Genomic DNA, 21398 nt, shown 5'->3' on the forward strand with positions numbered 1-21398 from the left:
TAATTAAGGATAATTTGTGATTTTTTTTACAAGATTTTATTAATATGTCAAAAAATTGCTACCAAAATGTAACAACATTGATAGTTCTGTAATGGAACGTATGTGCTTCCACCCTTTTTATAAGTCGTACTTATACTTGTATTTTATTTAAAAAAGAAGAAAAGAAAGTGATTTTTAAAGAGGGGAAATGACGGTGTATTAAGCAAGCAGAATGTATCACTTCCTGCTTTATTCATATCTTTAATTTTGAAGTAAAAAAGAGAAACCAAACTAAATACATTTACAAACATTATACTTTTTAATTTTGAGAAATTTACTTCAGACATTTTCAATGTAATTAAAATATTTACATGATAAAAAATAATTTTAAGAAACACTTAAAATTCTTAAATAGTTTATTACTTTATTTATCAAAATGTTTATATCATTTTTATTATGTCAAGTATTTCCATAATATAATTTGCAAAATGACAAAAATTCACAGAATTTGTATGGAATTAAAAAAATTTATATAGATTGTAGGCTCCATGTATTAAAATAAAAGAAATTAGTTCTATCACGTTTGTCATATTGTATTTTTTGGATGTTTTTTTAAAACTTATTTGCACTGTTCTGAATCTGTTTTATTGCAGTTTATATATTGATATTCCTTTCCTACTGCACAATTCACATAAAGGATAATACACTTCTGCAATAACATCCAATATGAATCAGAGGAAAGGGAAATGTAATAAACTGCCACAAATCTGAGTATTTAAATCATTTTATGCATTCAGTCAATGTACTGAGCAAGCCAGCGAAAGCCTTCGCCATACCCTTGTCTTTTCAGTACTGAACACATAAATAATTCCAATGGACGACCAGGTATTTCACTGCGAGAAATTTTCCCCTAGAATTTATATATATATATATATTATGGATTATATGATTATACATGTTAAACAAATTGTAACTATCTACCTTTCCTGTTGTTTGACCGTACAGATTGAAGTAATTTCTAAGTTCATCCTCTGATGCTGCACCTGGTTTATCGATTTTATTACCTAGTACTAAAACTGGACATGCACTAAGTTGTTCATCTGTTAAAAGTGCATCAAATTCAGCTTTTGATTCTGGTAACCGTGATGTGTCACTTGCATCAACAAGGAACACTATGGCATCCACTGCAGGGAAATAGTCTTTCCAGACTCTTCGAGCTATAAAGGAAGAATGTCTCATATTTTAACAAAAATAATATTGTACAATTTAATTATAGCCAGCACTGAAACAAGTCAATTAATTATACCTTGAGGATGTCCTCCAAGATCGAATGTTGTGAACCTCATGTTTCCAATAGAAAGTTCTTCTGATGCTGAAACATGAAAACATGAAACATGACATATGCGATACACCATTATATAATGTACTACAAATAAATTTAATCACTGAATCGTAAAGTATAATTGAAAAATATTGAGACCGAATTGGCATAAATCAAAATTACTTAAAGATAAATGTCTGGAATCAACTTTTTGTAAAAAATTTTTGTATTAATTTATATAAATTATATGTATATATTGAGTAAAATTACATAAGAACAATTGTGTCATATGTAAATTTTTAGATATACATGTATATATAAATTATCTTGAATATTGATTACTTGGATGCAATGTAGGCACATGTTGAGCTAATCGATCATCTTTTAGCATGTGAAGTAATGTAGTTTTGCCTGCATTATCTAAACCAAGAAACAAGAGTTTACCACTCTTCTTCCAAAGACCTAAAAATTCAAAACGAATATTATACACGATACACAAACAAAAATCAAATCGAAATCAATGTTACAGATATTTAACGATCTAAGAAAATTTGTATGTTTTTTATTAGGAAAAAGAAGGATATAATAAAGTCAATTTTCATGCATCTTCAGCATGACTTTATAAATATAAATATAATACAAATGCATTGTATGCATAGATCAAGATATATATTAAAAATACATATACAAAATTATGGAGATTACACTCACCAAGATAATTCAAAACACCTGCAAACCAGTCCCAAATGAACATATTTGTAGATATGGATGAATGTCAGCTCTACTATATACTAACTATCGAATGACTCTGCAACAATGATGAGTTGACAAGATTATCATGTGTAAGTAATTGCGGTTATAATAGAAGCCACCTATTAAATTCATTACAGCCTTGATACAACTCAAGATATATCTAAATTACAAGAAAAGCTCTACTAAAGTGTATAAGTATAAATAATAGTACCTACAACTGGTTATCTATGGTCAAACAAACATTAAATCATTACCGTTTATTACATCGAAATGAAGAATGGTATTTGGAATATAATCGGTGAACGATTACAGTTGAAATGCGATAGACTTACCAGATCTCGCCTACGAATAACAGTTTTATAATGTTTAGTTCACCACCACCAAATCGCAAAATTGCAGACGGGTCAGAAAAGCGTTCGCATGGTATAATTATGTAAAACTCATTTCTTCGTCACTGGACTAACGTACCCTATATGAAATATATGAAGCTGCAAAAGACGGAGAAAAAGTGTTTTTCTTGCTATACAAAGCACAACTTTAACGAGCCTAGTTGGCTGGCAGTTGGCACTGATGACGTCTACTTCCGTCTGCCATATTGTCAAAATAGTGCTGTTTCATAAATGAACTAGATTAATTGCTTCGAATTTTATTCCATTTTTCAAGTTATTATTTTGCATATGTTTGATGACAAAAGTTATATCTGTTTAGTTTTTCTTAAATCAATTTACTATATTCCGTGATTATAACGAAGGATTATAAAAACATTTTGACGTTACAGAAAGAAAGAAATAGAATTTTTATGTACAACGAGTATTAACATTGTAGTTATAAAAGATATACAATGTATATAGTAACTTAAACAAGTTATCAACGATATCGTTTTGGTTTTTATTATTTTATTAAGATTTTATTTATATCGGGTATTTAGAAATATAATATCCCTAGCATGTATTTTATTTGGTAATTGTCCTAACCTATTTAAGCTTGTTTCATGTATAATCACGACAATGTTAGCAAGTAAGTTATTTTTAATTTGTATTTATTTTCAAAACATGGTTGTCTTAATAAACCTATATAATACATTTCACGAAGCGTATGAGAAAATCATATATGATACATAGAATTTTGTTTATAACCTGGAACGAACTTTTCGGATACGGTACGATATATAGTTATTGGTTTTATTTTTGATTAATTTTAATCGATATCTACAGGTTGGTTGATAAACAGTTTCCGTAGTACATATAACTGTAATGCTGGATACAATATAGGTTCATACATGTTTATGCAAAGTCGCGATTATGCAGCTAGGAAAGGAACAAGAGAAAGGTGGAGGTTAAAGCTTAAAAAGAAGAAAGTTAAGGCAGTAGTTGAACAAGTGGGATTTGTCCCACATAAGCAGCGTAAGAAGGAGTGAGTAATTTGTAGCGTCGTGTTTATTGTCATAGTATATATTGTTACAATGTATAGAATACATTGATAATTTAATAACAGAACGAAGGTGGAAGTTTGTCCACTTACTACCATGAATGAAAGTTGGAAATGGAAAGCAGTCGACGATGTGTACATAGTAAAATATCATCAGCGGCCGGTGTATTCATTAAAAGAAGCTATAGAAAATCACCGTGAAACGCATCATCCAACTATTCTTAATAAGCCTAATGCAGTTGTTAATGCATTTATAGAATTAAATATGAGGGTAAAAAATGATGACTAATATTTCTATGCAGTTTTTATCATATGTTAAAGTAGATGAAAAATACTTTTCTAATAGAAGTGTTTTATAAAATATACTAGCGTGAGAAGAAGAATAGGTATCTCGATAAATTTACGAGAATCATTGATACACCACATATATTTACTTATGGGCAACCTCAGAGAACGGTATTAGCCTTTTGCAAGAATCCCCAAGAACAGGAGAATGCTAAAAATGCTGGAGCTGACTTAGTCGGTGGTATTGAACTGATAAAAAAGATTCAAGTAAGTTAAAGCATTACACAGTAATGCTATTATATAACAATCTAAAATATGTATAAATATAAATGTAATTATTACAGAATGGGACATTTGCTTTCAAAGAATATGATTGTATCGTAGCTCATGCTGATATTTTAACCGACTTGTTATTAGTTAGGGGCTTGCTAAAAAAGAGATTTCCAAATTTGAGAGCAGGTAAATAAACATAGTCGTTAAACATAAGGGCTTGTTTACAATTATTAAAATGTTTAAATATCAATGACTTAAATAATTCAGGTACTTTGGGTAATGATATGAGCCAATTAGTTAGAAGGTACAAAGATGGAATCGGATACACTGCAGAGCCTCATAAATCTTTCAAAGAATATGGTCAAATTAACGTGACTTTTGGTTTGGTAAATTTATAACATATAACATTATACATAATCGATAAAGAATATGTCTTTAATCTGTTTATTTAATTACAAGCTTAACATGGACACGCAGGAATTGGAAGAAAACTTTTCCTCGCTAATTAATGACGTTGAATCGATGAGACCAAAACGCGATGGATTATTTATCGAGAGGTACATATATGTATTTAAATTGGTAAATAATACACGAAACTTTTATGAGATAGTAAAGTACCACAATAATGTAAACATTTAAAAACGTTGCAGAGTTCAAATAAGTAGTGAATTGTCTAAAGAATCTTTTAAAATTAACCATCAAGATTACCTTGCAACAAGTAACGAAGAAGAAACAAAAGAGCAAGAACAAGATGAAACAGCAATTATTAGTACGAGTTAATTATTTGATGTACCGCAAATAAAATTACTCCTAACTATAAATTAAGCATTATATTATTGTTTATTATTATGTTTACCTGTTCCACAAATATATCATTTGTGTGCGCGCACGTTTGTGCGTGTGCACCTATATACATATATATGCCATTAATTGGTTGGTACAATTATTTTCTACGAAATGTAATATGATAAAATTTTCCATACATAGTGTACGTATGTAGGTATATGTACATGTTCATGTTATTTTATTTTATCGTGCTAAAATAAAAAGATTTGTTCAGAACGTCATACATACACGTATTTAAGAGTGTATCAAGTCTTAATTGACACGAATATATCGAATACAACATATTAAGATTTGATGTTTAAATATTTCGGGGATATAATATGACAATAGACTCTATTTATATATAAATATTCGTATATAAGTATATCGATGTATGCAAGTAGAGAGCAGGAAAATGAAAGAATAAGACGAAGCGAAGTGAAGCAAAGGTAAAGAGAATGGAGAATGGTGAGCGATCGTGGTGGTGAATAGAGTGGAGGGGCAACGGCTTACCTACCTGCCCGGTTGAGAGCTCAGTCGGTGTCCGCCAGGTTGAAAATCCGTGACTTCTCCTCGTTTCGTACGTGACTTTTCCCATTTTTATTAAAACGGCGCGAGAAAAGTGGAAAAAAGAAGATATGAAATACAGCGAAACATATAGAGCTGACAATTACTCTTTATTGAATGCTGGTTAAAACGTCCGTCGATGAAATTGGCGATGAACATCGGGTTTTCTTAAATTAGCAGAAAGTCAGGAAGACGTTAGACAAGGCTTTTTCTGTGCAAACTCGATTACAGTGGATGTGAGTGCGCGCTTCGATACATGCGCGATCCCACGCGTGTCGCAAACAACGTGTGTGTGTGTTTACATATGGTGATCTGTGTCGACTGTGTAACAACCAACAAGCAAGAATCGTGATTTTGGATTGCAGCAAATTCGTCGACGACCGATTAGTGTTACCGGCTATTTTATAGACATGCTTGGGTTCGACAGCAGACAGTAACACTAGGTGACACACCGGCGTATATAACACACGCATGAGCATACACTAGCGTACACAGTTATGGTAAGTACATATATATACTACTTATGGGAATGTGTCCAATCGTCCAAGTACTTAAACTCTGTTCAACGTGATAGACGTTGTAGGATAAAAGCATTGTTTCATTGAAATATCTAATTTAATAAATTTTATTACTTGTGTTTAATAACGCATTTAACTGATTGTAAGAATCATGCATATATCATATATAATTTATTCTCAAAACTATATATTTTATTCATTTTACGTATATTAGACCTGAAAAGAGAAAAATGCTTTATTCTATACATAGCAGATGGTAGCAGTGTGCATTTGAAATGCGTTTTTTGTTTAGCTTTACAAGAGGAAAGAAAAGGGAGGGAGAACATTAAATAGAGCGAAATACAAAGAAATTGATATTTTTCTATAAAATATACCATTCTAAACAGAAATTGTATCGCATATATTATATGTATTATATATATATATATATATATAGATATATATGTTAAATAGCAAAGTTGAAGCTACAATTCACTTTATCCAAGATGTATCGAAAAATAGTTAAATTTACGCATTGTTGTATCGAAAATAAAAAAAGGGAACTCGTGTATATTCAGGTATAGAATCGCATCATTCGCATGCTCTTTTTTCACTTATCATAGGTAAGGTGAATAAAATTGACACAAAGAATAAAAAGAAATTGTGAGTGAGTTGGAATATTCAAGCTGGTGTAATGGATTATTTGAATTGAGATAGTTGAATCGTGAAAAATCCAATAGATTCATTGAATCGTACTTACGTTATCCTATCGTCGATAGTTGGCGCGGTGTACCAAACGTTTGATCGCTTTCGAAATAGAGCCTAAACAAAAGAAGAAGAAGGTAATTAAATATTTTTGTTGCGATATGTATTCATCATCTATCGTACATTTTACGACTTGAATCGTTGCGAATTTCTTATCGTTTGAGATTTGATGAAACCGATTGTATCAAATGTAAGCAGCGATTATTACAATCGAATTTGTGACATGCATCAAGTTTAATTATAGGAGGTATAAAAGTGTTTGGCACAAATCAAGTATTTCATTAACTGTGAAATTGAATCGAACCCGACAGGTGAAAGCGTTTTGTTGCTACGTGGAATCGAAGTATATTACGAAGAAGTAAATGCACGTATGTAGAATGCTTGTATGTACAAGGATTGTATGTACATGCCAACACGTGCTAACACGTGCTCGATGGGGATAAAGATAACAAGTCAGAAGCAACAATCGTTCATTCACGTTGCTGGTAATAACAGGGTTTTATTTTATATTATGACGTTTGGCTAAACAGTATCGATAAATTGTTCTTTTATCGTGAATACGGAAAGGATAAATATGACTTTTAGACTCTTAAGTTTATTAGTAAAGGCATAAGTTTATTTGATTTTTAGTCTAATGTTAAAAAAATAATCTTGACGAGTTTTTAGAGTATATTAAGCGATTTTTTAAGATCACATAAACTCTACAACCTTTACAACTCTATAAAAAGATCTATCGTCTTCCTTTAAATAATCTCCTGAGTTTTTCTTTTATCATTTATCGAGGCTAAATTATAACACTTTCTTCGCATAATAGTATCCAACATCGATATTGTCACGATTCAAAGACAGTTTGTACCAATATTATGAAATTATTCTTTTCTTATTCGCGTATTCTTAACGAGTTGTTGGGTTAGTCATGCGTGTAGATCGCTGCGAAACTTTTACAAGCTAATGCAAATGATACCTTTAGGGCTACGTAGGTATCTTTGGTTTGACGTTTCCTTTTCCTGTCTCCACCAACGCGCGGTTGTACCTACTCTAATTGCAACGTAATTATGCAATGCGAAAGAATTCCCTCTGTACTCTGTAGTCTGTGACCTGTAGTCCCTGTAAACATTTGATTCCGCGCATCGTGATGCCTATAAAAAGTTACTAATTAATATTATCGTGATACGCACGGAGTAATTACGTTCAACCGCAAACTCTATTCTTCCGCCTGTCGTGACAATCATAATAAATATTATTTCATCGTGCTGTTGGTGTATCATGAAAATCTAGACGAGATACAGCAGCGTGGTTTGATCGTTCAATGGTAGACGGTGGTTTCTTATTCTTTTTCTTCTTAAACCATCTTTGAACTCGATTTTCTTTTTTTTTTTTTTTTTTCACTCTGGGAAAGTTAGGAGGCACCGCAAATTCCCTCGAGTTCCAAGACTCATTCAGTCCCCAAAGCGACTCGCAAACCTCGTATCGGAAATCTCTTATCTCTGTAAATCTGAGAACAATCTGCACACAACGAAAGACGCTCAAGTGGAAACTTTGGCACTTACATAAATTTCCGATTAAATAACATTTCCTTTATCCATACAACGATGATTGGCTTATAATTTTTAGGTTACTATTTTTTCGTAAATACGCGATTAGAGACATACGTAGATCTATAATACATAGAAGCATTCTATTCGACGGTACAATTAGTAGAAAGTGCGCGAGAATTGTGATTTTATTCGATTGTATCCTAATCGATATTTCTGTAATTTACCTTGTTCCGCATCGCGGCTATCTGCTTTTCCGCGTACACCTGTATCTATTCCATCTATTCGCCGTTCCTCACATTGCTGCGAGTAACAAGAAGCGAGAGGATAATAATCCCGATCTGACTTTCTATCGATGTGATCTTCATCGGAACAGCCAACCTGTAACAGAATGTTCGTACGTGATCGTGATAGCGGCATATGTGTGTGCGTGTGTGATTTACTTTCGTTACCGTTACCTGGCATAGTTACGAACCTTCTAAGATGTACATATTACGTTCCGAGTAGTTGAAATATCTGGTCCTTTTGTTGAACGAGTAATATAGTTGGAAACAAAAGTTGGAAATAAGCACGATCGATCGGCGGTACAAAGGGGTAAAGGTAGAAGAAAAGCTGCACGATATATGTCTAATTCGCGTCAAGATATAACATGTTAAACCAAAAGGGGGACAAAAGTGCAAGGGGTTAACGTTGATCGCGACAAGTTTTTCTCCGATCGACAGTCTCTGATAGAAAACCTGCCTATCCACTTTGCCATTGGTTTCAGACGTCTCCTGTGGTCAACTTCTAAGTGGATTCGCGTGTACTTGTGATTCTTTCGGTTAAATCGTGTGACACGCACAATCTCGAAATCATCGGGCATGGGAGTGTTTTATTGTTGTTTCTTAAGAAAGAACTTTGCTCGATTGTTGTGGAAATTGATAAAATGTAGTAGGTGGAAAAGGGATGGAGAGGTATCGGCCTTGGAAAAATGACAGATACGAAATGATTATTGTACATCGTAGATACAGAGTCGACCGGTTCTTCTTGTTGCTGACTTCCTTCGTGCGACATGTACCGTTTCCTCCGATTCGACGACGAGCGACACTCCCAATTCGTTATCCGAATCCTTTTAAAGGCGAGATTTTCTTTCTTTTTCTTTTTCTTTTTTTTTCTTTTATTTGGTAGACTATTTACAATCAATTCTCATTGATCAATTATAAGTAAATTCTTTTGGCGTGGTACTGTAACTTGGATTATAAGAGTTTATAGTATGTTTGATTCTAATATGTTTAGAGTATGTTTGAATCTAATGCTTCGATCTAAAGGGTATCGTCTTTTTAATCTGCGAATCTGGTCCGTCGTGTCAAGTAACTCTTATAGTAACTCTTATGTCAACTCTTATATTATATCTGTTTCTGAACTTGGATATTTCTTCTTTAACCGTGGGTATCTTAAGGTCGCGATGTATTGTTTCGTTGGTAACGCATACCAAGGTGCATCTATCAAAGATCTTGGATCTTCCTTTTTGATTGGAATCGCGCACATGTACTTATAAAATAGAAACTTTAGGTATCGATGAAGTCGAAGAACGAGAAACAAGGATACGGAACATGATAATGGGCATACGCTTGAAAATGGTTGTTCAGTTTCGTAATTTTCTTCGTTTTTCTTTTTTTTTTTGTCGTAATTTATAACGTTTTTGACGAAAGGTATTTAGTTTGCGTGTAAATGTAAATGTAAACATTTCGGAGAAAATGATAGAGAAACTAGTCTGTTGAACCAGAGAAAGCGAAAGCTGCGTGCTACTAGTTCTATCGGTATGTTTTTATATTTTGTCTGCTCGATTATTACGTAAGACCGTTACCAGGGACGCGTATAAGTACGATTGGTAAATGTAAATTCGGCCGGATCACCAAAACGAGTCGATTGAATTATTATGATTATAAAATGTCAGGAGTCGCATACACCTATCCCATAATTGGATAACGCGAAAGTCGTAGATATTCGGTCGTAAGTTGTACCTGTGTTTCGATGGAACGTTCGTTTCACTAGGAAAGGTGTTATTAGAAAATTGAATACGCGGACTCGTACGACACGAATCGACTTTAGGATCGTTGCCGTATAAAAAAACTTGCGTTACATTCGAGATTTCAAGGAAGATCAATCGAAACGAAGAGAATTCGAATTTTTCGATTATTTATCGCAGAAAATAATTTCTCTGTAAATAATGACAATAGAGGTGATGATAAATCGAGCTTTTTTTTTTTTTTTTTTTTTTTTTTTTTTTTTTTTTCATATACCGACATTGGTCTTACACGTCTCGATGAAATTTGAATCGTTGACTTATACTTAAGATGCCGCGATCGATGACATATAACGGACGTTCATTAAAGTGAAACTAAATAAAGAATTACGGAGACGCCGAACGACGAATGCGTTGCAGGCGAGTATACGTACGACTTCGATGCATAGGATAGATAAAGAGACGAGTAGAATACGCACGTAGCTGTAACAAAAGAGCGAATTCTCATAGAGATTGAATTAACTTGGTAGGTACATGGCTTTTTCCCACGTCTCGGACATACTGTTTTCGCGCGTTGGAAAACGTGTGACAGCGATCGCTAAATCTTAGATGCACCATCGAGATAAACGTGGTCTTCCTGCTTCTTAACAAACTCGGCGTTAACAGCTGTCTGGAATCAGGACGTAAATGCAGATATAAACGCTACTTATGTAAATTTTCCATCGTGCATAGGTTTCTTGAAAATTGTCATTATTAAACGTGTTATTCTTTGTAATACTGACACGATTACGCGACACGATATAACTTGGGCGAAATTATCGTCACGTTATACGTTGCTTCTTACGATCTTAACATATTCGAATCGCAGCCTTTCGCCGACATTCTGCTTTTTTTTTCTCGAAACATTCGAACGTATAGCTGTTATTACTTATTCGACTAAATAGTCCGTGTATTCCTGAAACGATCGTGTCTTCTGCATATTCGATTACTTGGACATTGAACGACGGTCGATACAGTATTCGATAGCTTCGTGAGTCATCGTTGTGTAACGTTTCACGGTACAATTTCATGGTATGGAAATCCAGTTTCGATTTTTTTTTTTTTTCTTCTTTTATTCGAATAAGGAAATTCTACAACGAGAGTATCGCTACTATACCAGCGTTACCAAGAAAATTTCATGGATCACTTGCAATTTCTCTTGGATAATTGGATCATCGTGCAAAGTCGCAACGAACGCAGTTTTATGCTTAGCTTCGGGAGTCGTTTCACTCGACGCCACTTGGCACCAGATTTTACTCTGTTTAGATTTTAGATCATGCATCACCTTCTTCTCATCAACGTTAATTAGCGGTGCAAAGACAATGTACCGCAATATCCTCTCGCATGAGATATTCCAACGTAAAAGTTGGATATTGTTAGAATGCGTGTTTGTACAGCCACAGATACAACATTTAGCTAGTCTACGTGTATTCATCGTTTCGAGTTAATTGCCGTCTCTTGTTCTAATTTAACAGAACCGAATATCGTATATAATTACGTAAGCGTGTCTTTCTTCTTTAAACTAATTCTGTCATTTTAGATACTTGGATACTTTAGATAACCGCTGAAACGGACTACGCGTGTATAAATTATTAACTTATCAAAGACGACGTGAATATACGTAGAACGTAGAATAAAGTTGACCGATGATCAAACTATAAGCGTTTCTCTTACGACTGCATGCTACTGTTCTTTTATTCTTTTTCGAACGTGTCTCTTGTATCGATAAGTAGCTACTTCGAATTCGTTGAGAACGATTACGATTTCGATTTCGCGAATTTTCATATCGTTGTTATACCTGATCGCTGTTCCAAATGCGAACGACGCGAGCGCGACTACGAGCCAAATATAATCGTGTACACGCGTTTCAACGTACGGAAAGAAACGGATTATACGAACGAATATACGGTGTACAGTTAGACGAATTGGCCAAGTGGAAGAAGAAGAGGTATCGCGAGTCGTATGGAGGCAAAAGGGGAAGAGGAAGAGGGGCGAACGTTGGCGTGGAAAGGAGGCCATGGCACCGCGGTGACTTGACCGTCGTCACCGTTATATCTGCGCCTACTGCGAACCACCTCGGTTCACCTTGATTTACGACTAGTTTCGACGTTACGTTTGACCTCTGCATCCACCTGTTCTGAGTTAACACAGGAGTGCATAGACACAGCAGAGCCCGGGCAACAGGTACGAGCCGAATAGGACACGCGGAGAATAAATTAGGACAGCGTTAATACTCGAATCGTGAAGACAGATTGCCGTAACGTGACGTCGAAAAGACACGTTTTACCTAGAAAGAAACTATTTCTTCGAAGCGAAATCGTCGAATCGAAATACGTTTACGCGAAAGAAGAGAATGCAGGATGAAATTTGGAATGTTAGGAGTTGCAAGTAAGCAGTTGGAGAATGTTGAAAACTTTATAGATACGTACATACATAAATTTGAGATTAGGCGATCTTTCGATGCAAAGTCTTGCAAAATCGAACGATCACAAGGTCTGGGAACCTTGCTGCCTATCGTGTTTTTCATGATTCTTGTTCGCTCCTGTAAGCGTCCTTCGAAGGTGCGAAGCAAAGCGTGTTTCGATCGTCTTTTTAGCTTGTCCGATGGTCGTCCCTTGTATCGCGTCGCATCATATCATGGCGAACAACGAAATAAGTAAAAACGCCGACTGGTCGCTGTAATAAATTCTCTGTGGCTAAAATATCTCTACGGCGACGGCAGTCGTGTATTATTTATATAGGAACGATGATTTGAAAGTGAATACAGAACGAAAAGGCAAACGATCGATTTCGCACATTGTAGAAAATTACTTCGTACAGATCGATTAATTAATTATTTAATTAAACGGCAGGAGAGTCTTTTTCGATCGATTCTCTATTCCATTTACTATGTAGTTTCGAAGGAACGCGATCGTTCGTAGATCGTTCCCTCGATTTATTTTCCAATTTCTAGTACGCTTGGTTTCGGAGAAATTGCGCGATTGTCGTTGCTGCGCGACGTACAACGCATAGGTATTCTCAGAAGCATACGCGCGATCGTTCGTTTCTGATCTTCATTTTTCCCCGTGGTCTCGTTCCTCCTTTTCATCGCGATCAAACGAAAAATGATGTATGGAGTAGTATTTGCAAGTAATAATAACGAACAAACACCAGATCATGATATACGCAGTGGGATTTCGTTTATCTGTACTCGATTAATCGGAACGAATCCCTGTCCGACGTTTGATTTACCGAACTTACCGCTGAGCTCCTCTTACGCGAGACGTTCCACTTAACCGTATGTAAGTACAGAGTACGTGTATCGCGATACGCACTATTCCATTAATTTTTCGCATAATTAGATCGAGCGGTTATTTGCCTTGATATAAATTATGGAATAGAGAACAATTCATTCACCGAGTTATTATAACCTTTGAAATTTCTTACTTCTTAAAGTTAATTATATGTTAGGAACGCTTATACCGAGCCGTGGTGCCGTCTCTCACGACACGATGCTGTTCAGTCCGCTTTTCCCACTCTATGGCCAGATGGCCAGAGCCCCCAAATTGTTATTTTGTTAAACATAGTGCTACTATCTATCTATTCGGTAGGTTGCTGCATCGGTTCAGGGTACAACGTCGGGCTAATTGTTTACCTGACCCTCTAGAACTGCCGAAATAATAACATAATAAAATAATAATAATAATAATAATAATAATAATAATAATAATAATAATAATAATATGTACTATTCGAAACATATGAAACGAAGAATTTCGAGTACGCCGGTGTTTGAAAATTGATCAACTTGCATTGGAAAAGTTAAATATGCGTGATTCTTTGTCGTTGTGTAATTCGATAAAATTTGAGAGAAAGAATTTTCAAATATTTCATACAAAAAATATCTGTTCGTTCAACTCGATTAGATCGGGGTTAGATAAAGATGGCGGTAAACTGAATACGATGCGTTAATCAAGTTTTTAAGAAAACCGAGTATAAATTGGAAATTATAAGAATAGTATCGGATACTGCATTCGCTGAAACGTTTGTCAATCAGTATGGACCGATCATAAAACAGTCAGAACAAATTGAAAGGTATACGCTTGGTTCTAAACTCGTTCCTGTATGTTACGGAATGTGTGCCAGATCGAGTCACCAATTTATGTATTGCTTTTTTTAGAGGGGCGCGGCACTTTTAACCATGCTGCTGGCTACTGACCGTGCCCATTGATCGTGATTGTGAGATACACAGGTTGTAGAGTAGGTAGCCAGATGCAGGACACGAGCAAGGATAAGATGGGAAGAGGCCAGATTATAGCCGGGCGCGGAGAAAAACGAAGATGAAGGTAAAGACGCGTGAAGCCAGAAGTCGAGTCGATATTCCTCTGTGAAAAGGAATCACGATTAAAAGTACATACGCGAAAAGTTCCAAAGGGAATGAATTTTTCAAGATTCTCGTTGACAACTTTTCATAATTTCCATAGTATGAAATTCCCCGATCAAGTCGAAGTTTTGTCCAAGTTTTTCGAAAAACGGCGAAAATGGCGAAAGTTATCGTCGGAATAATATAATAATCGTATGCGAAAAGATTTTACGCCAGTATAAAATGTTTGGATAATTTAAATGGGACTTTTGCTTTAAAATCGATCGCCAATAGCTGAGAAAAGTTAGGAAATTGCAAAGAAAATTATGTATACCGTCTATCGAAGATACATTCGGTTGTATGTCAGTTTTTATTAAAAACGAAAATATATTTTATTAAAAGCGAAGATATATTTTACGTTCTACTAAATAATAATCTCAGAATTAACACGTATAACACATAGGTATATGATAGATAATGTAAAATATAAATTGTAGAGAATTCTCTTAGATATTTTCTGAAAGTTCTTAAAATTATAATTTTCTATCCTTCTTTTCTTATAATATCTTACCTCGTATCTATGTAAGCATTGATTAATTTCGTAATATCTTGCAAGTGTTTCTCGCGTAAGAGAGATACAGAATTCTGGCTTCTTACCCAAGGTTCACAGTTCCGTGTCGAGCGGTGCGCGATCGACTCATATTTCCAACCACGATCACCTAAATGTTTAATCATCGGGCAGGAAAAGAAATTTAACCGTATCGCGTGTCTCATAGATATATCGAATTACAATTATCGCATGGAGTTTCAAAGAAGGGGCCAAGTTGCTTGTTACTTGTTACGAGTTCGCGATACCCCTGACTCTTGTCACCTTCGTTTTCAGTAGTTAAAGACCTAAAATACAGGTCAGATGCACGATGTGTATGTTACGTTGTTCATACAGTCGGCATCGTCGTTACGGTAATTGTACGTGAAGTTTTAACCACGAACGCTTCTTAAGCAATTTTTCTGATCACTTAGAAAGCTGGCTTGTTTTTAAAATCTTTTCCTGTACGCGTAATCGTGTAACCGTCGTACCTTAGTTTCCAAAATACTGGCAAAAACCTGTCGGTACCACCACAGTGAATTCCGCTTATAATTAATTGCGCGTCCGTGCTTGCGTCATTATTGGTTGCCGATCGCCTCCTCACTCCGGAGGAACCGGATAAAATGTCAAACCTATATGTCTATAAAGTATAAATAAAAGATAAAAATTAGGTTAGCTGGAACGGCCGTTTTTGCGAATATCTCGCAAACTAATAGTGATATGGATAGCGATATGGACAGTGATATGACGAGATATCGATAATCGTCGGCTCGTTATAATATCGATTACGTTAAAAATCAATTCCATTCGCGCGTGAGCATATCTACATTTGTCCCGGACTAAGAATATTTTATGCCATGCGATTTGAAATAAACATATAGTACGCGCATTACATACATCTAAGAAAGAATAGGAACGCGAAGCGTTTTTGTTTTCTCTTGGAAAAAGTTCTCGTTCGTTATACGATCCGTTAAATTTGAAATTTAAATTACACTGTACCGTACTATCAGTCATTACACCGATACAGAATATACACCGATTTCTCATTATAGCTAATTGATTTCGTCTTACGCAAAACTGACGCAACTAGCCTAGCTTGCTCTTGAATCGAGCCGAGCAATTAATATCTCTCGTTAAACCCGATTGTGCAAATGACAGTTAGCCATCGTTAATTTCCTTCTCCTTTCGATCCACTCGGTTCGTTACTCGTTTTGCGAGCATACGGCCTGACCCTATTATCTTTTCAACGGATGAAATGGGTCTTTTTACGAAAGGATCGTTTCCCCGTGGCATCGAGTTCGGCGACGATCGAAATAAGCGGTACGTAAAATTTCAATGATTTCGTCTGGCCCGATCTTTGTACGTTTTGTTAATTAACGAGTTAATTAGCGAGTGTTACTATTTTCGTAACGTGGCTAGAACCGTCGATGGAAAGAACAGCCGATATAAATACAATACAGTTGGACTTTCGATCGTTCAAAGGTGTATATAATATTGCCGCGTTATCGACGACAGTTGACCGTTAAAAGGTAAATCGGTGGTGCTTCTTAAATTGTCTTTTAACAATGGCCGTTGGCAACGAGCTTGAGCGGATATCCTGCGGAGCAGCGAGGAAAATATCTTTCTTACGGATGGATGCATTCATCGACCGAATTACCTTGAGAATGTAATTAGCTTTCGGGCACCACCATCTTTCACTGTATGTAGATACGTTCGTACGGATCGGTGTAGCGACGATGTCAATACCGTCGGGTGAATGTGAATTCCTTTGCAGCGACTCGTGATAAATGTCAAGTAGAGCTCTGCCGCGTCCTTTCTACCGCTGTTTTACAGGTCTCTCGCTCGTTCTATCGCTGGATTTTCAATTAGATGTATAGAATTCGAAAGCCGATAAGGTCTTCTATCGTTTATAAGATAATCGTTTTTTATCTGTCGTACAAAATGTACGTTATACGTTATAGGTAGAAGGAAACAGTCACATTACATTAACGTAATATTCAAAGTACGTAATCGGCATTTTCTGCGCTCTTTGGAATCGCATTCCTTTTTCGATTGTTCAGTGTCGCTTGTTAAGCTGATTTTTCGCTTGTGTTAACCGATTTGCCAGTTTCGATACGTCAGCGCTATTATCGTCGCATCGGTTTCGCATCGATACGAAATTGACTTGCATTATCGTTTAACTCGTCCCATTTAACAAAATCGTGCAATTTGCACTGGATGTTGACACGGTGATTGTTGTGATTTTCGAACTAGATCCTTCGGATTCTGTTCGGGTTATCAGCGTAACTGCGACGCCGTGGCGTAATAACGGAGTACGTGATTTCTCCGCTAGACTCTTTGCTTTCGTCCCACGGTTCTTTCCTTGAATCGTATCGGAAACTTGCTGGAGCAGCAACTCTCCTTTGCTCTTTCCGATGTAAAATTAAATCTTATCCGTGCTATCAACGACACACCGATCCGAGCCAAGTACCGATTCTTAATCTCATTGTTTGCAATAGAACGTGCATCTTGATCTTATAGGTCTTATTATCATAATGTTACATCCCCGTTAAGGTAATTAAGCTGTTGTTACGATACGCTACAGAACGCAAATGCGAATGAATCGCGATGCGAATGTCGTGCTATATACATTTATGCGATTTGATAAAAGTTAAAGATTGATCGCGAAATGATTAGACGAGCTAGTAAAAACGCTGTACTAACGACAATTTCCAAGGAAGGTAGTGCTCGTTAATGGGAGAAAATATTCGCACGAATGAAAATTATAAGTCTGACAATTTGTTAATTACGACGATCGGATAAAACGATGGATTTTACGATTTTTACTTTTACGCTGGGACATGGTGGTATGTTATGATTAGTTCTAGCAAAGTTTCAGAAAATATGGCGTTCAAAGTAGATGATAAATAACGATTACGATAAATACGATTAATAACGATTGGATGTTACGTATTTGTTATTTCATCTTTTATTTCATTTTATTTTAAGCGAATAATTTAGGATATCGATGTACGAGTTTCGAATTAAAGTATTACGAGACGATCGTCGTCTCGTACGTAAATTCCAAGAGTTCCGTGTAAATCCATCCGATATCCAAAGTTACAGGAACTATAAGGTGCGAAAAACGTTACGTCGTGGCACGTCGTGACAGGATTGTCAAAGATCGATCGCATTCGCAAAACTATGTACACCAAGCATCGTATCTCGATCGATAACGTGTCTATGATAATGTGCTGCGGAATTGAAACTGCGTCCTGCGGAATTTAAGCGAGCCGGATAGAATACAGCCGCGTTTCGTTTAATTGTACGTCTTTGGTACTTGTGCTTCGCGTGTTCCTCGTTAATATACGACGATTAATCTATTAAATTAATCTGTGCGATGCATCACGTTGAAGGAGGAGCGACTCAGGATGTTATTAAAGCTAGGTTGCGTTAATTAGGAGTAACATCGAATTGGCGGGGAACTAGAACGCGATGTGTATAAAACGTAAGATAGATAAATATATGTACATATAGATGAAGAGAGAGAGAGAGAGAGAGAGAGAGAGAGAGAGAGAGAGAGAGATTCGATCATTCGGCGAAATTTAACCGATGCGTTTCGTAAAAACGAAACCGGCAGCAGATTATCTATGCGTATTTATGATCTGCGTTTTAATTACCTCGATACGGGGACCCGCTTGCAATCAAGTTACGAAGTCACCCGGTGCATCTCATCCACGTGACTTACATAACGCACGCTCTCCTCGAAAACTCGTCTCGGTGTAAAAACCCGGGAGTTGCGAGTTAATTGCGACTCCTTTCGGCGATTGCATTCGGTTATGAGAATTTTCGACGTTCACACGGATACGCCTTGGACGCGTTGCGTCATTGGATGGGAACGATGACGCGAGACGACGAGGACAATGCGAAGTAACTGCGAGAACCGAGACACTGTTTTACGAGAGCGTTCGTTTTAGCGCAGGAAGGAACATCGGTTGTGGCTGTCTTTCGATTCTTCGACTCGGTTCATTTTCGGTGGGTGTCGCGCACCGATTATACGAAATAGCCATTTGCATGTGGACTCATTCACGTGCCGCAAGAAGGATGCCTATTGCAGTTCTCGCGCACGGACAATGCCATTATTTCTGCGTTCGAGAGCCACGCGAATATGTACCATTGTAACCATGGAGCAAACGCGGGATGAATGGTAGCGAGATTATACGATAGACGCACGAGGTTGTCCGATGATACCGTTGTTTATGCGCGGCGGACAATAAGCAGGTTAGAATAGACGATGACTTATTCCGCGGTCAGGAGACACGATGCGAATCGCGCAGCTCGTCTTTTTGACGTATGTAAGCGCTTTTCTCTCCTCTTGGCGGACGTTAGCTTCGTTGGTATGTACGAATCTTTATCGAATCTCGTGATCGAAACTCGAAAGCTGCCGGAAACACAATAGATCGAACATATAACAGTTTCGGAAATAAGTATATTCATTAATTTTCATCGTCTTTGTTTCTTATCTTTTATTTTAATATCGCGATTAACGTACCTTTAAATTGCAAAGTATGGGGGGTGGGGGTCTCCACTCGGATTGAAAATGGAATTTCGCCATCGGGATGTGGCTCTGTAACGGCAAAGTCGATGATTATGTAATTCTTTTGGCGAGAGTTCGGTGGGATTGTAATGGAAAAGAAGCCAGGCTCCAACGATTCGCAACTCTTGTAAAGGGATAGTTCGCGAACGCAATCGCGAAAATAAAAATGGAAATTTCCAAATTCCGTGAAGAGGAATTTCGTGTAAAATGAAGAACCAAACGTGGCGAAGCTATGGCGAAAAAGTCCATGAACGTTGGTGCGCGATGGCGATGCAGGTACAAATTGAACATGGAGAAAGGCACAACTCCGATCGGATGAGTGATATTTGACGATAATTCGATTTTATAATTAGAAGTAGAAATATTTCTTTATAGTCTTATTAAAATAAAATATAAATTTGTATATAATATAACATAATAAATATAAATAAATAAATAAATAAATAAATAAATAAATAAATAAATATAAATGTCGTGCGGAAGAGCCATTATCGCGACAGGTGTGTTCTCTTTACGTTCGAAAAATTCGCAGTTCGCGACAGCAAAAGGTGTACGTGTACGTTTAGTGCCAGGAAAGCGCAATCCAATATCTAAAGCGCGCGAATCTTTTTCGTGGACGCCCCGGACTGGCATTGAAAGACGCTAAAGCATTTTAATATTGTAATAGGTTCGAAGGCTAGATAGATAGCATCTCTAATTCGAAACGTTACGACCAATCGGATATGCAAATAGCGATCGCGGGTCTTGTGTGAATTAATTGTGCGTGACGCGACTTTACAACTTCGTGGCAAACGATCGGATCCTCCGTCCACGTCTACGACTTTACGTCGACGTTAAACAGCGTCGCGCGTTAACACGTGCTCGGAATGTAGACGAGTCTCGCGTGGATACAAGGTGTACGATCGGTCCGTGTGATTCCCGCACAACTTCGATCGGAGTTCCGTTTTTCTGTACGGAAGACAGGCAGGCCCTTCGGCTTGGTCAATGCCGATCTTGTCGACTTGGACGGTGTTACAAGAGGAGAATTAATGGCTTAAGAGTGTACGGTACCTACAACCTCCAACTTCAGGTTATGGAAATGCGTTGTCAATCCTTAAACAGTAATATATCTCGGAGATATGCCATTCTGAAAACTAGAATACAGCAAATTTTATTAATACGGTACGAACGAAATGCAAACTTTCGAAAGATAGTTTACTCTTTTTCGATGTAATTAAGTCCAGTTAATCAAATCAGTTAATCTCAATCATCGACTGACACGCGTCGATGATTCTATGATAATTTCGTATACTTGAAGTAAAACAAAGTAAGTTTGAATCTTACTCGCTAATTATCTAATTGTCTATATGTTGGGTTAACAGAGACTTCCACAGTACGATATACGCATACTTGTATGATTTATAAAAAAAAGTCTGCTTGGAAAAATTGGCACTAATGATAGACGATAATGATAGATGTACGATATACACGTTACTCGACATTAGTAATAACTTTCTGAAGGCAAGCGATTAAAAGGACTTGTCGTAGTTTCGAAGAATTTATCCGAAGAAGTTGACAGCAACGCAACGTCATTACGTTAGAGAGGAAAAATGAAACACGTACGAACGATAGCTAGGTCTAGG

General features: G+C 36.5%; 3 protein-coding genes and 1 long non-coding RNA gene across 11 annotated transcripts in view; 2 read left to right on the forward strand and 2 right to left on the reverse strand.

Moving 5' to 3' along the window:
• Positions 1-377: 377 nt before the first annotated feature.
• On the reverse strand, positions 378-2651 carry LOC100650902 (GTP-binding protein SAR1). 3 transcript variants are annotated; one of them, XM_012316609.2, is made up of 6 exons: positions 2522-2651; positions 2012-2108; positions 1643-1762; positions 1286-1351; positions 961-1196; positions 378-889 (listed from the first exon to the last, which is right to left on the reverse strand). In XM_012316609.2, exons 2-6 carry the CDS (start codon positions 2052-2054, stop codon positions 773-775), a joined length of 582 nt encoding a protein of 193 aa, XP_012171999.1. In that variant the 5' UTR covers positions 2055-2108; positions 2522-2651; the 3' UTR covers positions 378-772. The 3 variants fall into 3 exon arrangements, with proteins under 3 accessions (XP_012171999.1, XP_012171998.1, XP_012172000.1); XM_012316608.2 differs by having other exon boundaries at positions 2386-2593; XM_012316610.2 differs by lacking the exon at positions 2522-2651 and adding an exon at positions 2308-2396.
• A 9-nt stretch (positions 2652-2660) lies between these two features.
• LOC100652257 (50S ribosomal protein L1) lies at positions 2661-4870 on the forward strand. 2 transcript variants are annotated; one of them, XM_003400937.4, is made up of 8 exons: positions 2661-3070; positions 3268-3466; positions 3548-3752; positions 3851-4033; positions 4111-4225; positions 4307-4425; positions 4499-4596; positions 4690-4870. In XM_003400937.4, exons 1-8 carry the CDS (start codon positions 3061-3063, stop codon positions 4817-4819), a joined length of 1059 nt encoding a protein of 352 aa, XP_003400985.1. In that variant the 5' UTR covers positions 2661-3060; the 3' UTR covers positions 4820-4870. The 2 variants fall into 2 exon arrangements, with proteins under 2 accessions (XP_003400985.1, XP_048268447.1); XM_048412490.1 differs by lacking the exon at positions 2661-3070 and adding an exon at positions 3077-3212.
• On the reverse strand, positions 4498-19151 carry LOC125386388. Of its 5 annotated transcripts, none has more exons than XR_007226491.1 (4): positions 18860-19151; positions 7658-10903; positions 6689-6750; positions 4498-6165 (listed from the first exon to the last, which is right to left on the reverse strand). It is a non-coding gene; the product is annotated as an uncharacterized LOC125386388 (long non-coding RNA). The 5 variants fall into 5 exon arrangements; XR_007226492.1 differs by lacking the exon at positions 18860-19151 and having other exon boundaries at positions 7658-8609; positions 8704-13851; XR_007226490.1 differs by lacking the exon at positions 18860-19151 and having other exon boundaries at positions 7658-8199; positions 8456-13851.
• The window catches only part of LOC100651019 (cadherin-99C), a 74039-nt gene continuing 58021 nt past the window's right edge, over positions 5381-21398 (forward strand). Inside the window, exon 1 of the mRNA XM_012316611.3 lies at positions 5381-5931. Coding sequence (XP_012172001.2) covers positions 5929-5931 — 3 coding nt within the window. The 5' untranslated portion in view covers positions 5381-5928. The remainder of the gene's footprint in view (positions 5932-21398) is intronic.

This window comes from Bombus terrestris, chromosome 15 (genome assembly GCF_910591885.1).
Source record: "Bombus terrestris chromosome 15, iyBomTerr1.2, whole genome shotgun sequence".
Taxonomy (NCBI): Eukaryota; Metazoa; Arthropoda; class Insecta; order Hymenoptera; family Apidae; genus Bombus; species Bombus terrestris.